The sequence below is a fragment of the Microtus oregoni genome, unplaced genomic scaffold, assembly GCF_018167655.1.
Source record: "Microtus oregoni isolate MIOR12 unplaced genomic scaffold, Mior012 000002F_ref0000024, whole genome shotgun sequence".
In the NCBI taxonomy this organism is placed as follows: Eukaryota; Metazoa; Chordata; class Mammalia; order Rodentia; family Cricetidae; genus Microtus; species Microtus oregoni.
The window spans coordinates 29,841,863-29,859,813 of NW_024543061.1; the positions used below are offsets into that span (position 1 = coordinate 29,841,863).

General features: G+C 44.8%; 1 protein-coding gene across 1 annotated transcript in view; it reads right to left on the reverse strand.

Annotated features, from left to right (window-relative positions):
- Positions 1-12,563: 12,563 nt before the first annotated feature.
- Kbtbd12 (kelch repeat and BTB domain containing 12) overlaps positions 12,564-17,951 on the reverse strand; it is a 75,708-nt gene continuing 70,320 nt past the window's right edge. Inside the window, exon 6 of the mRNA XM_041640457.1 lies at positions 12,564-15,305. Coding sequence (XP_041496391.1) covers positions 15,112-15,305 — 194 coding nt within the window. The 3' untranslated portion in view covers positions 12,564-15,111. The remainder of the gene's footprint in view (positions 15,306-17,951) is intronic.

Consider the following 17,951-nt stretch of genomic DNA (forward strand, 5'->3'; position numbering starts at 1 on the left):
GTGGTGCTACACAGATTATTAGAAATGGGTTAATTGAGATGTGAGAGTTATCCAATAAGAGGCTGGAACTAATGGGCCAGGCAACGTTTAAAAGAATACAATTTGTGTGTTGTTATTTTGGGTAAAGCCCGCAGCTCCTACTAAACACTCTTCAGATCTCCAGCTCCTTTCAGCTTTGTTGGCTGCAACACACTTCTCTCTCTCAGGCTGGTTCCACTCCCTGCTAGCAGCTCTACTGTGTAGGTATCCCATGGCTCTGGCATCTCAAGCATCCTGGGGTCTCCAAGGCAATCCAGGCTTCAACTTCACAGCTTCACACAATGGCCTCTCTGGGCCTCCATTCAGGGACCCTCTGAAACATGCCTGACCTCAGGGGCTTTCCTTAGCCATAGGAGGAATATTCCATAACACCTTTGACTTTAAAGTCAGAATCATGTGGAATATTCCATAACCCCTTTGACTTTAAGTCAGAACCATGTGGAATATTCCATAACCCCTTTGACTTTAAGTCAGGACCATGTGGCTGAAACTGCCAAGTTCTGCAGCTCGTTGTGACTGGAAAATGGCTCCCTTACTCAATTACATCTTCGCCAGCTTTTTCTCCTTCACTATCTAAGGTTGGCTGTCCTGAAACTGGATCTGAAGACCAGGCTGGGCTCAGACTCAGAGATCCACCAGCCGCTGCCTTTTGAGTGCTAGAAATAAAGGCATGCACCGCCAAACCTGGTTCTAAGCTTTTCTTTAATTTTCACAAGTTGGAAACTTAGCTGGGGGGATTTTATTCCATTTCTCCTTGAGCATAGGATTCAGCTCCATTCCACTGCTGGCTCCTTTTCTACCTTTTCAATATAAATCCGTGTAAGAGTGACCAGTAGTAACCACACAACAGTCACTACTAGGCTGTTTGGGGATTTCTCCTGCCAATGCAATTAATCCAAAACTCTTTACTTTAGCCTCAGGCAAACTTCAAATGACAGCAAAAACCAGCCACATTCTTCACCAAAATTTCACAAGAACAGTCTCTAGGCAACATATTCAAATTATTCTTCTCTGAAACATCTTGAGCCAGGCCCCCGCAGTTCAAATCACCCTCAACCCCACAGTCTTCCATGTTTTAATTAGTACAACCCACTAAGCAGCACTTAAAGTTGTCAACTGCTTTTCTAATCCACAGTCCCAAGGTCCATATTCCTTCCAACAAAAGCACGGTCAGGTCTATCACAGCAACACCCCAGTCCCTGGTACCAACTTCTGTCTTAATTATGGTTTCTATTGCTATGAAGAGACACCATGGTCACAACAATTCTTATGAAGAAAAAACATAATTTGGGTGTCAGTAAGTGCATGTTTAGTCCATTACCATGGTGTAGCATAGTGGTGTACAGGCAAACTTGATGCTGAAGCTGAGAGTCCTACATCTTGATAGGAAGGCAACAGGAAGTGGTCTGGCTCACTAGGCACTGCTTGGGCATATATGAGACTTCAAAGCCCACCTCCACAGTGACACACTTCTTCCAACAAGGCCACACCTCCTAATAGTATCACTCCCTTTGGGAGCCATTTTCTATCAAACCACCACACAGAGTATCCTGCTGCAGTTACTACATGGCAGCTGGGGAGTGAGGAAAGAAAGAAGGCAGGACCCCAATATCCCCCTAGAGGGCATGCCACAATAACCTAACTTCCACTAGTTCCCCCTCCTAATCATTAGGACCTAGTGTGTCCACTGTCTCCCAATAGTACTTGGGTTTGTTTAATATGGTTCTTTGAGGGGACATTTACTGATACAAAGCACAGAGTCACAATGTCATATTATTTTGTTGTCAAGTGTCTTTCTGGCCACAATGATAAGTGCTAGATGTCACTTTCCTTTATGAGTGGCAGGACTTGGCTCTGACTAGCATTTGACTGTGATTTTGACCTATAGACACTGGGCCAGAGTGACCTTTTTCTTCTGGACCTCTTTAGTCAAACTCCAAAGGCTCAGCTCTTCTGCAGCTTCTCAGGCTGTCAGGTGATCCACAGGGACGTCCTGCCTGATGGCCTCCTGTCCTGTGTGACCCCTTGGATTCACATGCGGCTTCCCAGCAGCTCTTGGCCAGTTTGATGGAATCTCACCTGGGCATGCACATAGAGATCAGCCTTTGGAAAGAAACCCAGGCAGACTGAGCAGAATCAGGGAGCTGCATGTGTGACTTTCTCCTTTCCAACTCCCTTGTCTCCCATAGATGGCAGAGCCCTCCACATCACTCTGTTCTGTCTGGATCTCTACTGCACTGCAGCGGGGAGCTGGGGCGGCCAGAAGACCACCTCATTTGTTCCTGTGGTTGTAGTTTGAATGTGGCTTGTTCACTCCCAAGTTCACAGTGGAGTTTAATCCCCACTGAGAGATGTTGTGAGGGTTGACACTTAGGTAACTGGGATTAAACCATCGTGGTAAACCCTGTGATAGAATTCTGGTGTCCTTATGAGAAGAGGGAGGGAGGCCCAAGGACAGAGCCTCACACACCCCTTTCTCTCACCATGCAAAGTCCTTTGTGGCCTCTGGACTCTGACTGTATGAAGTGTGTTTAACACTGAATAAGACATTCAGCCTCCAGGAGCCATGATCCTGAATAAAGTCATCTCCTTAGTGACTTATTTAGACGTGCTACCAGGAGTTATGACCAATAGAAAGTAGACTAACATGCCATCTCCCAGATGTCACTGTCTGCATACTGTCTTTCATTGATCAAGGCCTGGAAAGAGGAATGCTGTAGAAATCCCAATTTCTTGGTGTTTGCAGAAGGCAAAGCTGGTTTCGTTGCTACCACATGACTGGAAATGGAAGAAGCCCTTCAAGTCTTCAGACACCTCACACAGAGGAAGAATCAGCTTTCCCGTCTTAATAAAGGATTCTTCTGAATCTGTCCTTAAGAACAGATGCAACTGGACCCATACCGTTGCCACTGGCTTTGCTGTAGTCTCATCCATGTAGTAGCAGGGGTCAGAATTTCCGTCCTTAGAAGCCCATGGTTAGACAGGCCAGATCCGGTTACCTGTGTCCATGGATACCTGGGTTGCCTCCTCTGCCTCTGGTTGATCCTGCTGCTGTGGGTATTGGTGTGTGCATCTATCTTAGGCCTCATGCTTTAATTCTTCTGGGACTATGCCCAGAAGTACATTGCTGGGACAGATGATAATACTAACCTAACTTTCTGAGACACCGTCAAGCTGGTTTCTGTGCTGGCTCACAGTCTTGCCTGCCGCACCCCAGGCTCCTGACACCCAGTGTCCTCATCAGCACGTGCTTCCTGTTATTGTGTGCACATGCCAAAGCAGCCACGCGGTCCAAATGAAGGGGCACCGAAAGCCAGTTCACCTTCTACCTCTGTGTAGATTCCTGGTTTTTGGTTCTTGCATTTTTTTCTTGAAGGTTCTATGTACATACAAACTCATTTACACAAAATCTCATACAACTTTACACAAATGCTAGTTTCTGTACAGATACACCGTCAACCTGTTTTTGGACCTACAGCAAACACTGGGGTTAGTTCTGCCACTGTCAGCCTTGCTCTCTCGCTCCTTGTAGTGACTACCCAGTAATCTTGGCATAGATAGGACGTCATGCATGGACAGTACTGAGCTCACTTACAGCCTATGAGATGAATTTTATGTACCTGCAGAGTCTGTAGTGTCTATAGGAACATAATTAATCAGAAGTATTGGGCCAAAGTAATCAAAATTGTTTGAAATGGACATGTCATGTCCTCTTGGCAGTTTTGACAATTCTTATCCCATCCCAAATGTGTCAGAGGACCTGTTTCTGACCCTTTTGTGGCTTGTGGCATTTTCAACCCATGTCATAGGCAGATGTCAAGGTGACAAGAAATCAACAACCATGACAGTTCCCCATCTTGAGGGCCACCCTGAGCTGGCTTTCCCTTGGGTACCAGAGTCAGCTTGGTCCTGGAAAGGGGAAGAAATGCTGGGGTTGTAATTAGGGTTTCTATTGCTGTGATAAAACACCATGACCAAGAGCATCATGGGAAGGAAAGGGTTTATTTCAGCTTATACCTTGTAGTCCAGCATACATTGAAGTTGGGGCAGGAACTGATACAGAGGCCAAAGGGGAGCAGGTGCTCATTGGGTCCATAGCACAGAAGCCTGCTTGGCACTCTACAAGACTGCTTTCCCAGCAGGATGTGCTGTTTCCTGGTCCCATCATCTCTTGAGGAGTCTTTTCAGAAGCCCATGTAGATCTGGAAGTTCCTCAACACACCTGTTCATTCTTTGCCCTTCTCCTCAAGATAGGTCTCAGCCTCACCCCCTTCTGTGGCCTTGGGAGATCTGGCCCTGCCCCTCACTGGCCACTGTTTTGGGAGAGCAAGACCCACCCTACAAGGGAGAGCTGGCCCCTCTCCTCACCATAGGCACAGGAGAGATGACCTGGGAGCTCAGGAAAGCTCACTCTGTCCCACCCGAGGGGGGCAGTCCCAGCAGAGGCCCAGACTGACTAACTCAGTCTACCCCAGGTCCACATCCACATTGAGTTGGCCCACCCCAACATCTATTCCATCTATCATCTGCTGGAGCACATGAAGGGACCAGTCCTGTGGAACCATAGCTGCAGGATCTCCTTGACTCCAGGCAACAGCAGGGTACCTGAGGGGAGTTTTGGTGAGGGTACAGTATGGATGGTGTACCAAAAGCCAGAGGCCTTGAACCAGATCAACAACTTATTACAATGAACATTCGAAAGTAAAGCTGTTTGGACAGAAGAATACACTGTGTGACAAAGTAGTGCCACTAAGATGAACAAAGAGTGATGGAGAGGTGGGAAAGATGGAGGAGCAGAGTGTTTTGTTTCTTTTTTTAATTAATATTTTTATTTTATTTTGGGGGGGACACTGCAAGGATGAAGGGTGGATATGGAGAGACTGGAAAATGAGTGGGATTGGAGTGCATGATGTGAAATTCTCAAAGAATAAATAAAAAATTTGTTTAAAACTACACATATTTTTATTGATCTTTGAGAATTTTGTAATACAATGTATTTTGATTTTATCATCCATTCTTATCCCTAACTCCTCCTATATCTACATACACCCCCACCAACTTCCCATCCTCCTTCAAATGATTTGACCTTTCAATATTGAATATACCTTATGATTTATACCTCACCTGAACCAAAAATTTCATGACAGAATTAGAACTAGAAAAATGATTAGCTTTATTTCTTCATTTGTAAGTCATCTTCATTACTTGCATTTAGTCATTTTTCATCCCCTTTACATTTATATTTTTTTCTTTTATTGATTTTTTCTTTTATTTTCTCACATAATATATCCTGATTATAGTTTTTCCCTCTCTCTATTCCCAGTTCCTCCTCATCTGGCATCTCTGCCCTCCTCCCCAACTCCTTTACTCTATAACTAATCTCTGTGGTTCTATGGAATTGTAGCTTGATTATCATTGACTTAACAGCTAATATCCACATATAAGAGAATAAATATTTTATTTATTCTTTGTAAGTCTGGGTTACCTCACTCAGGATGATTTTTTTTCCAGTTCCATCCATTTACTGGTGAATTTCATGATTTCATTTTTTTAATGTCTGAGTAATAATCCATTGTATAAATGTACCGCATTTTCTTTATCCATTCATCTGTTGAAGGCCATCTAGGTTGTTTCTAATTTCTGGCAATTATAAATAAAGCAGCAATGAACACAGAGTGAGTGTGTCTAGGGTAGGATAAAGTATCCTATGGGTACATGCCCAAGAATGGTATTGCTGGGTCTTGAGGTAGATTGATTCCCATCCTTCTGAGGAACTGCCACACTGATTTCCATAGTGGCTGTGCACCAGCAGTAGAGGAGGGTTCCCCTGTCCCCCACCCTCGCCAGCAATAGCTGTCACTTGTGTTATTGATCTTAGCCATTCTGACAGCTGTAAGATGAAATCTCAAAGCAGTTTTGATTTGTGTTTCCTTGATGGCTAAACTTTTGAACATTTCTTTCAATGTTTTCAGTCACTTGAATTTTTTCTTTTGAGAATCTGTTTAAATCTGTACCCCATTTTATTTATTTATTTTACTTATTTATTAAAGGTGAGCCTAACCTTTAACAACTGAGCCATCTCTCCAGCCCTGTAACCCACTTTTAAATTGGGTTGTTTTCTTGATATTTAGTCTTTTGAGTTCTTTATATATTTTGGACCTTAGCCCTCTTTCAGATGTAGAGTTGGTAAAATCTTTTTTTATTTTGTAGGTTGCCACTTTGTGTGAATGACGGTGTCCTTTGCTATGCAGAAGTTTTTCTGTTTCACGACGTCCCATTTATTAATTGTTGATCTGTGCTAATGATATTCTGTTGAGAGAGTCTTTTTCTGTGCCAGTGAGTTCAAGGTGATTCCCACTTTCTCTTCTATCAAGCTCAGTGTATTGGGGTTTATGCTAAGGTCTTTGATCCATCTGGAGTTGAGTTTTGTGCAGGGTGATAAGTATGGATCTGTCTGCATTCTTCTACACTTAGACATCCAGTTTGACCAGCACCATTTGTTGAAGTTGCTGTCTTGTTTCCAGTGTATTTCTGATCCCTTTATAAAACATTAGCTTTCCATAGGTGTGTGGATTTATGTCTGGGTCTTACATTTCATTCTGTTGATTCATATGCCTTTATTGTGACAATATCATACTGTTTTTATTACTACAACTCTGTAGTAGAGCTTGAGGTCAGATGTGGTGATACTTCCGGCAGTTCTTTAATTATTCAGGATTGTTTTAGCTAGCCTGTTTTTCATTTTTCTTTTTTTTTTGGTGTGTGTATGTGTGTGTGTGTGTGCTGTGTGTGTGCGCGCGCGCTGTGTGTGTGTGTGCTTATATGAAGTTGGAAATTGTCCTTCAAGATCTGCAAAGAATTGTGTTGGAATTTTGATGGGGATTGCATTGAATTTGTAGATTGCTTTTGGTAGGATGGTCATTTTTACTATGTTCATCCTACCAATCCATGAGCATGGGAGACCTTTCCATCCTCTGATATCTTCTTCAGTTTTTTCTTCAATGTCTTAAAATTTTTTTTTATCATACAAGACTTTCACTTGCTTGGTTAGACTTACCCCATGATATCTTATATTATTTGAGGCTATTGTATAAGGTATTGTTTCCCTGATTTCTTTCACAGTTCATTTGTCATTTGAGCTACTGATTTTTGTGAGTTAATTTTGTATCCAGCTACTTTGCAGAATTTATCAGCAGTAGGGGATCCCTGTGGAACTTTCCAGGTCATTTATGTATACCAACACATTATCTACAAATAGCAATACTTTGACTTCTTTCTTTCCAATTTGTATCCCCTTGGTCTCCTCAGTTGTCTTATTGCTCTAGCTGGCTTCAAATACTATATTACATACATATGGAGAGTGGAAAGCATTGTCTTGTTCCTGGTTTTAGTAGAGTTGCTTTGAGTTCCTCTTCATTTAATTTGATGCTGGCTATTGGCTTGCTGTAAACCGCCTTTATTATGTTTAGGTATATCCTGGTATACCTTAATTTCTTGAGGACTTTTATCAAGAAGAGGTGCTGGATTTTTTTCAAAGGCTTTTTTTTGCATCTAATGAGATGATCATGTGATTTTTTTTGCCTTTCAGTTTCTTTATATGGTGAATTGCATTTATCAACACACACACACACACACACACACACACACACACACACACATATATATATATATATATATATATATATATATATATATGTTGACCCACCCCCATCTCTAGGATGAAGCCTACTTGATCATGGTAAATTATCTTTTCGATGTGTTCTTGGATTTGTTTGGTAAGTATTTTATTGGGAATTTTTACATCTATGTTCATAAGAGAAATTAGTTTGTAATTCTCTTTTGTTGGGTCTTTATATGGTTTAGGTAGCAAGGTAACTGTTGTCTTGTAAAACAGATTGGGCATGTTCCTTCTGTTTCTATTTTGTGGAATAATTTGAGGAGTATTGGCATTGTCTTCTTTGAAAATCTGGTATAATTTTGTGCTAAAATCATCTGATGTTGGCCTTTTCTGATTGAGAGACTTTTAGTGCCTGCTTCTATTTCACTAGGGGAATAGGTCTGTTTAGATTACTTATCTGACCTTAACTTTGGTAAGTGGTATGTATCAAGAAATTATCCATTTCTTTTAGGTTTTCCAGTTTTTTAGAGTACATGTTTTTAAAGTTTGTTCTTAGGATTCTTTGGATGTCTTTGGTGTCTGTTGATGTCCCCCACTTAATCCCTAATTTTGTTAATTTGGATATTCTCTCTCCGCCTGCTAGTTAATTTGGATAAAGGTTGGTCAGTCATACTGATTTTCTCAAACAACCAGCTCTTTGTTTCATTGATTCTTTGTATTTTTTGTTGTTGTTCTATTTTACTGATTTCAGCCCTAAGTTTGATTATTTCTTGACATCTACTCCTTTTGGGTGTGATTTCTTCTTGTTGTTCTAGAGCTTTCAGGTGTGCTGTTAAATTACTAGGATCAGACCTCTCCAGATTTTTTATGTAGGCACTTAGTGCCATCCACTTGCCTCTTAGAGCCACCTTCACTGTATAGCATATGTTGTGTATTCATTGTCATTCAATTCTAGGAAGTCTTTAACTTCTTTCTTATGTCTTGACTCATTATTTTCATTCCGTAGTGAATTAGTAAGTTTCCATGAGTTTGTAAGCTTTCTATTGTTTCTGTTGTTGTTGATATTCAACTTTAATTGATGGTGGTCAGACAGAATGAAGGGTGTTATTTCAATTTTCTTCAAGTATCTGTTGATGCTTGTTTTGTGTCCGAGTATGTGGTCAGTTTTAAAGAAAGTTCCATGAAGTACCGAGAAGAAGGTATTCTTTTGTGTTCAGTGTAATGTTCTGTAAATATCTGTTAGGTCCATTTGGTTTATAACATATGTTAGCGCCAGCATTTCTGTTCAGGTTTTGTCTGGATGACCTGTCTGTTGGCAAGAGTGGGGTATTAGAGTCTCCTACTGTCAGTTTCTGAAGGTCAATAGGTGATTTAAGCTGAGTAGTGTTTCTTATATGAACATGGATGCTCTTATGTTTGGTGCATAGATGTTAAGAATTACAATGTCCTTTGGTGGAGTTTTCCCTTTGATGAGTATGTAGTGTCCCTCCCCATCTTTTCTGATTAGTTTTGGTTCAAATATTATTTTGTCAGATATTAAAATGGCGTAACCAGCTTGTTCTTAGGTCCATTTGCTTGGAGCATCTTTTTCCATCCTTTTACCCTGAGCTGATGTCCGTCCTGACGTTAAGTGTGTTTCTTGGGATGCAGCAGAAGGATGGCTTCTGTTTTCACAACCATTGTTAGCCCGTGTCTTTATATTGGGGAATTGAGACCATTGGTCTTCAGAGATATCAATGAGCAGTGTCTGTTGATTCCTGTTATTTTGTTGTGGTGGTGGTGTTAGTGTGTTTCCCCTCTTGAATTGCTGATCTTGGATTATTTATTCCCTGTGGTTTTTTTAGATGTGGTTTATCTCTTTAAATGGAATTTTCCTTCTAGAACCTTTGGAAGGGCTGTATTTGTAGATAAATATTCCTTAAATTTGGTTTTATCACATAATGTCTTATTTTCTCCGTCTATTGTGATTGAAAGTTTTGGTGGGTATAGTTGTCTGGGATGACATCTTTGGTCTCTTAAGAGTCTGTAGAACATCTGGCCAGGCCCTCTGCCTTTCAGAGTCTCCACTAAGAAGTTAGGTGTAATTCTAATAGGTCTCCCTTTACTTGGTCATTTCCCCTTGCAGCTTTTATTATTCTTTCTTTGTTCTGTATCTCTAGTATTTTGGATTTAACATTTTCTTCGATTGAGGTGTACATTTCTTCTCTCATGTCTTCAATGCCTGAGATTCTCTCTTCCACCTCTTTTTCTAAAGATGTATTTATTTATTTATTATATATACAGTCTTCTGCTGTATGTCTGCCTGCAGGCCAGAAGAGGGCACCAACTCTCATTATAGATGGTTGTTGTTGCTGGGAATTGAAGTAAGGTTCTCTGGAAGAGCAGCCAGTGCTCTTAACTGCTGAGCCACCTCTCCAGCCTCTCTCTTCCACCTCTTGTAGTCTGTGGGTGAGGCTTGTCTCTGAGGTTCCTGTTTGAGTTCTTGAGTTTTTCATTTCCAGGTTCCCTTAGTTCCGTTTTTTCTTTATTGATTCTAATTTCACTTTCCAGTCTTGAGCTGTTTTCCTTCCATTGTTTGTGTTTTCTCAGATTTCTCCAGGGGATTTATTCATTTCCTCTATCATATCCATAAAGGCTATTTTCATGTCTTTGTTTTTTTGCTTTAATTATGTTGTAATTCTCAGGGCCTAGACTGGTAGGGTTTCTGGTGCTGTTATCTGATCTTGTCTTTGTTGGGTGGGTGTTTTGTTCCTTGATTTCTGTTGCCCTCTTTCACTCTTAGGAGGGTGTGGTAGCTGTAAATTGCCTGGTAGGGAATTCTTACGGGATTTTGATAGGTGTGCCTCTGGGGGATTCAGGGTAAAATGTTTTTCTAGGTATTGGGGGGGGGGTGGCACTTAATGAATGAGGATGGGCTGGGGTGGGGGATACTGGGGGTGTCTACAGAAAGGAAGAAAGCAGGGTATTCCACCAGGCTCTGCTCAGTTCCCTGGGGCTGGGGCAGAGAGGGAAGGGAGATTACTACAAGTAGTCTGCTACAGAGCTGGGGATGAGACTGGGGACTGGATCTGGAGATGAGGAGGGAACGGAAAGACATGAAGCTCACCTTCCCTGCTCTGCTGGCCTACTTGGTTTCTGGCAGGGTTGGCTGGCGGGTTCCCAGGGGATGCCTGTGCAGTAGGGGCTGGAATAAAGTGATGAGTTTGGGGAAGGAAGATTGAAGGGGAAGATGTGTGACCCACCCAAGATGGTGGGAGGGGAAGGGAGAAAGGGGAAGGAGGAGGCCGCAGATGGTCGCTGGAGAGCTGAGGGAGAGACTGGGGGCTGGATTTAGAGAAGTGAGAGGTAGGATCTGCAGTTACCTGCCGGCTTCCCTGGCTGGAGTTCTCACTGTTTTCTGATTGGCCATTTTCAAGAGGAGTGTTTCTGCCTTCAGGCCGTTCTGTGGAACAGGTCTGTTGAGGGAGCAACTGGCTCCAGTGAGTGGAGTCTTTCCCAGCAGGTGTCTGGACTGCCCAGCTGCCTTTGCTCAACCCCATGCCCAGGTGGATTAGGTATGCCTTAACCCTTGTGTGCCCAATCAACGGCCAGAGTCTGGATGACAAGATGACAACTTATGACTCCCCTGCCCTTCGAATCCCCTACTTCCTGCTTATGATGCCCTCCTCCCTGTGCCACTGTTAAGAAGCCTCAGGATGGTTCACATGAGATGTTGACTAACCTGGCAAGGCCCAGAGGCAAGGCTAGCTTTTGGGATGATTTAGTTTGGGTATTCTGCAATGCTGTCATGACCTGGCTCCCTCTTCTCACTTTCCCCTTCTGCTATATGGGTTTTTATCTATGGTGGCTCCTCACGGATGTGCATCCCTGCCCCTAGAGGCCTTCTGGGGAGTAGAGGTGACCTCTTGTGTCTTCACAGGCAAGCAAGGTCCTAGGACATATACTGGCAGCTGCCAAGGCATCTGTATGGATACCTCTGTCATTTTCCCTGTGGTTCCTGACCAGAGAAACAGAAGGTGGGGGAATAAAATATTTGCGTATTTGTATGATTGTTGTATGGGCAACAGAAAGGACTTGGATATGATAGGCAGGAAATCTATCCCCTTACCACACCACATCTGTGCCAGACCCTGCTTATGTTTTGTTACATGGCAGAGACTAAGGTCACCACTAGCCTGAAGGTTGCAAGAATTCCCCTGAATCATCCAGGTGGACCAAAATCATCATAGTGTCCTGGAAAGTGGGAGAAGAAGAGAGAAGATGTAGGTCTGGGCATGTGGTTGCTGGTTCTGGAGATGGAGGAAGGGGCCTCAGAACAAGAGAGCTCAGCAGTTCTGGAGGCAACAACAGGCAAGAGCCTCCAGAAGAGTCACAGCCCCAAGCCTCAAGACTTTAGCCCTTGAGTTCCAGAACTGTAAGGGGAGAAATCTGAGCTGGTTTAAGCCTCTGAATTCATAGTAATTTGTTCTGCTGAGGTTGTAGAGTAACATGGGAAATGTGGGGTCTTGGCATTTTTGCCTACTGAGATGAAACTTTATAGCTGGCAGTGGTGGTGCACACCTGTAATCCCAGCACTCAGGAAGCAGAGGCAGGAGGATTGCAAAATTGAAGCCAGCTTGGGCTATATCAAGGGGGTAAGAGGGGGGCGGTGTTTGCACATCTGCTTTGTGTAGAGAAGGGCCGGAGTCTGCACTGCCCTGGAAGCAGGCCACATGCTGCCCCTTGCCCAACGCCCCACCTGCTTCTGTCCTGCATGTCCATTCTCTGACATGATGTTCCCCACTCCGAGAACACCACATTTACCAGACCCTGGGATTCTTGTTCAACCGAAACTCACACTCACCCACAATACGAAAACCAAATGCGGGCAATTGTTCATTAGCAAAAATGTATTTTATAAGTCCGCAGTCAGAGCGTTTCTTCATTATAAAGTCAGCCTGAGAACAATGCAGCCTCGTGCAGAGCACGAACTGAGTCAGTAAGGCTGACAGCTGCAGTCCTTTATCAGCCCGGCATCCAAATTACTTCCCCATTGTGTTTCCTCGCTCAGCGCCCAGCAATCCTGCCTCACAAAGATAAGAGGCCCCAGTAGCAGGCATTTTCTAAGGGTCTTCATGCAGTGTCAGAAGCCCTTCAGTGACAGTGAAGGAGTAACAGGAGGTCTGTCCAAATGGAATCTCCAACAATAGTTCTCCGGGAGGGCAGCGCGGGTTGTTTTGAATCACAAATAGGAGAGTCAGACAAGAAGCCCTGAGCTGAAAGTGAGCACTAAAGCCCACAAGCCTGTTCTCTGGTTCTGGATACAGAACAAAGGGAATTCACAGCAGATATCCCAGACCTTGGACGCACCTGTGGGGAATCAGGCTGAGAATAGTCCCAGCTCCTGCCTCTCCTCCAGCTTGCGGCACAACTGCTCCAGGGAGTCCAGCCACTCTCCTGAGTCCTCCCCAGCAGCTTCCTTGCAAAGCTGCCTTCTCATACCTGGTAGCATTGACAGCGATGGTGTCCTAGCCCAGGATGACTCTCACTTCCCATGATGCCCTGGAGGCGTCTACTTATGTTCTCAAGGGGCTGAAGACCCAAGGGAGTCCTCATCACTGCTAAGTAGCCAAGCATGGGGAAATCAGAAACAACTGAAACACATTCCCTTCTCTCGCTGAAGTCTAATACTCCCTAAGGCTGGGCTCTGACTTGTTCTGCCCCTAGTCCTGGGAAATGCATGGTGGCAGTAAGAAGGCCAGCAGCGAAAGCCTGTTCATGGTGTTTGTGTTTAACACGGTCTATCACTCAGCATTTTCTCACTCAGTCCACACACCAGCCCTGTAAAGGATGTGGGCTTTCCCTTCCCATTCTGTATAGGAAGGCAAGATTTGGAAAAGTTCTGCCATGGTCCTGGCTGCCAAGTGGCCAGTGCATTCAGAAGATAAGCCACTACAGCCCACCATCCAGGTGACAGGCCGCTTCTAACAAGCCGAGGTGGTGAGCAGGGACAGGGATTCTGGAAGGGGAGTCAGGGGGGCAGAGGCACAGTAAAGCCTCTCCCCATCCTGGCTGCCAATGCGAGGAGCAGCTCTGGTTTGCCTCAGAAAAGGAAACCTCAGTTTACCATCCTCCACTAGGGGGCAGAATGAGGACACTGGAACTTGACGTCCCCTACAGGCTCAGATCACGCCAAACTCCACCCATGCAACAGGGACTTAGGGGTGACCCTAGAGAGACAGGCATGGTCCCTGCCTCCCAGAGTGTAGCATTCTGGGGCACACCTGTGCTGGGCCCCCAGAATTCCCAGCTTGGTGTCAGAAACAAGGTCAAGTGGTTCCGTTTGACTGAGCCTGCCTATCCTGTCAGGGAGGGGTTGAACCTGGAGAGAAAACACACACACACACACACACACACACACACACACACACAGTCTCCATGCAGGGTTTGCTGTTCTCCAGGAAGATCCCAGGGCATCCGCTCTGCTTACACGGGAGCTCTTGTGAAGTTGTTGAACAGCCACCAACTGGATCTGCTGTGCATCCAGAAATATGAATGGAAACAGAATAGATGGGTTTCCAAGTGTAATTTGCACATCATCCCTAACATATCTAGGGAGAGCTCACTGTTCCCTGCTCGCCCTGAAGTAGGCTTTACCTCACCCTCCCAGCCAGGAGAGGGATCTGAAGGAGGCAATAGGCGTCTCTTCTCTCCTCACTAGAGCCTGGGCCCCCATGTTTAGACCTGCTCTGTTCAGTCAACCTGAGGATGGTCCTGTACAGCTGAGAGCTGGGCCAAGGCTCTGGGCAGGTTCAGTCTAGACATGCAGGACTAGCCCCAATTCCTGTGTCCAGGAATGCTCTGCTCACTGTGGCCCATGGTCCAAACAGAGCTGGGCTCAGGTACGAACATTTGGCCCATAGTGGGCACTGTTGCTGTAGGTCAGGGCAGTTCTAACAGACAGACTAAGTTAGGGCAAAACCCCAAGAAAGATGGCTCCTCTATCCAGGCCTAGACCTATGCTCCTTCCTCTTTCAGGCACTGGTCGCCTAGTTATAAGCTTTCTACTCTCAGGGACAAATCTTGTGTGCAAGCCATGTGACCAGGCTAGACTAGATGCCACAGACGGGCACCAGCTTTCCTACTTTAGGGCCTTTGACTGGCCTCTCCCAGGATGTCATCATCAAAAGCACCCATGGGACTGCTTGGCCGTATTCCTGAGCCCCCAGCAGAGGAGGCGCTGCCTTCCTTGGACTCCTTGCCCCACTCTCATGAACCTCATCACCACCCTATCTACTCTATTAGACTGGGATGCCTCTAAGGGAAGACCCTGTACTGCCAGCCCTGCACGGCTCAGTGCAGCTTTACACAGCGGCCGCTCTGCATGCAATGAGAACATCAGCACCACACAGTATGCTGGCTCGTGCATTTGGAGACCTGGCTGCCAGGCTATGGCCCCTCCAGCTGCGCGACCCTCATCTTTGCCCTCGGTGGTCACCACCCTCATCGATCAGATCTGAAGGTGGTGGGATGAGGTCTCGGGGGTTCATCCTAGCTACCAGGCAGACGTCATAGCTGTCATGCATGAGGACATTGATGGCGACAACGTTCCACTGGTTCTCCCAAGGGTCCAGCTCCAAAATTTCTTTGGAGATAACCTCATGGCGATCTGAAAGACAGCAATAGAGGAAGATAAACAAATAAACAAACAAAAAACACTTGGTATGTTAATCTCAGAGGCTGTGACCACTCTGACTGCATCCTCTTCGAGGGCCAAGGGTTAATCAACAAACCACTGAATAAGGTACTTTAGGACAGTGGAAGTATGTGTCCTGATATTTAAGAATTTAAAGAAGGCTATCATGCAGCTCACATTAAAACATTGTCTCAGCACGGCTGGAGAGATGGCTCAGCAGTTAAAAGCACCTGTTGCTCTTGCAGAGGACCCAAGTTCAATTCCCAGTACCCACACGGGCAGCTCACAACCACCTGTAACTCCAGTTCCAGAGGATCTGACATCCTTTTCTGGCCTCCTGGGACACCATACACACATAGTACATGTACACAGAGGCAGACACTCACACATACACAGAAAATGAAAATAAAAATATCTTTAAAAAGTATTCAAGCATTGCCAGACTACACCACTGTCTCATGTTGGAAGGATGTTTCAATGCTGTGGCGCTGTCTTGATTTCTGTATGCACAAGTGTTGTAGAATATTATATTTGTTTATGCTGTGGAACATTTGTTTAATGGTGCAAAGATGTGTTGCATTTTTTGTTGCATTTGTTTAACTCTGTGAAGCTGTGTTGCTGTGCCTGCCTAAAACACCTGATTGGTCTAATAACAAGCTGAATGGCCGATAGCAAAGGAAGAGAAAGGATAGGCAGGGTTGGCAGGCAGAGAGAATAAATAGAAAGAAGATATAGGAGCAAAAGGAAAGAAGGAACAAGACAGAACAAGGAGGGGAAGACATCAGGGCTCAGTTACCTAGCTACACAGCAAGCCACGGAGAAATAAGAAAAGATACAGAAATAGAGAAAGATAAAATCTCAAGGCAAAAGGTAGATGGGATAATTTAGGATAAGAAAAACTGGCTAGGAACGAGCCAAGCTGAGGCTGGACATTCATAAGTAATAAGACTCTGTGTGTATGTTTTATTTGGGAGCTGGGTGGCAGGCCCCCAAAGAGTAAGAGCTAAAGAGTCAAAAGAGAAAAGAATAAACAACCAACAACACACAAGGGGGAGCACAGCCTGAGTAGTGTGACCTTGACCCAGCCATCACCTTCTCTGCACAGGTTGGTGGACAGATACTGACACTCAGACAGGATGTGGGCAGGAAGCAGACAGCGTGAGAACCCTGGGCAGCTTGAGAACTTAGGCTTGAGGAAGATGTGGGCTGGGTTTTAGAAGACCTGTCACAGATGCCCCAGTGTTCCTGGACTGAGAAAGAGCAGGGGTTCACAATCCTGCAATGAGAGGTCACAGTGCTTTCCAGAGGGGTTTTCTGGAGGGGTCTGCCTGGCAGGAGCTTTTGCAGGAAGAAGAGAGGGGCAACCAGACTTGGCAAGTGGACAAGGGCTGCCGTGCGGGGATGGATGTCCTGCTTGGTACGTCATGTGACGGTCAGCCAGGCGTGCCATGCCAGGAGGAACTATGGGAGGGAAAGAGCCTAGTGTAAGTGTCCAGAGGCAGGAGACCAGGTACACCGTTCAGTGAGAAGATACTAGGTGGTCAGGCAGCAGAAGGAAGGCATGAGAGCTCAGGCTAGGCTTCCTTTTCAAAGATCAGGTGCCTACTACTGTCTAGGTTCTTTATTTTGTCAATTTTTAATAATTTATCTTTATGTATATGTGTGTGCACGTACCCACAGAGCCTAGACGAAACCATCAGAACCCCAGGTAGTTATGAAATGTTCTTTGGGGTGCTGGAAACTGAACTCAGGTCCTCTGCAAGAGCAGCAGTGTTCTTAATTGCTGATACATCTCTTCATTCCCCTGATATTTTCATATTTATTTTTCTATATTCCTTAATTATGTAAAGATATTTAAAATATCTATCTCTTATTCCTTTTTTGGGTAAAAATACCAACTTTGTTTCTTCTAAATGTTTTCATGTAAAATACAAACAATTTTACACAGCTGTCTTATAAATAAAATGTCATTTTTAGAATAGTAAAATCTTTTAAGGAAAGAAACTACAGCTTTTCTTAGAAAAAAGTTCTTTCTACATACAAGGAAACCTCTTTAACAGAACTTTAGCCTGATACCCGTTCTGGCCAGCAGGTGGGTATGGATTCAAGGGTACAGAGAAATAATTTGCAGCCTGGGCACCAAGGACTGATGCAGGAAGTGGGCTGGGTCAACTGTATTCATTCTTCCTGAGATTTTAACCTGGAGGGAAAGGCCAACTCGTGTGACTAAGACTTCAGAAGGTCATCACCTAGATTCTGCTACTTGGCCCTTTAAGAAAAGTCGCTGACCCCTGGTGTACATCAAGGTTAGAAGGTTTACGTCTGGATTACGTCGAAGCCAGAAAAAAATGAAATCCAGAAACCTTCAGGAGGAATGTACTTAGCACAAGCTCTGTGGAGCCTCAACTCTCCCGGGGTGGAGAGTCCAGGCAGGCAGGCAGGCATACCCCCGCTTCTCACTCAGGCCTGCTTGTGGATGGGGCCCGGCTGGAGATGCTCCCAGGTGCAGTACTGAACCGAAGACTGAGCTGATCAGAAGGCTGAAGCACACCAAGCAGAGGTCAGCACAGGGAGAGGCGATATGTCTGAGTGAGGGGCACAGAGCTGAAATCCGGAAAG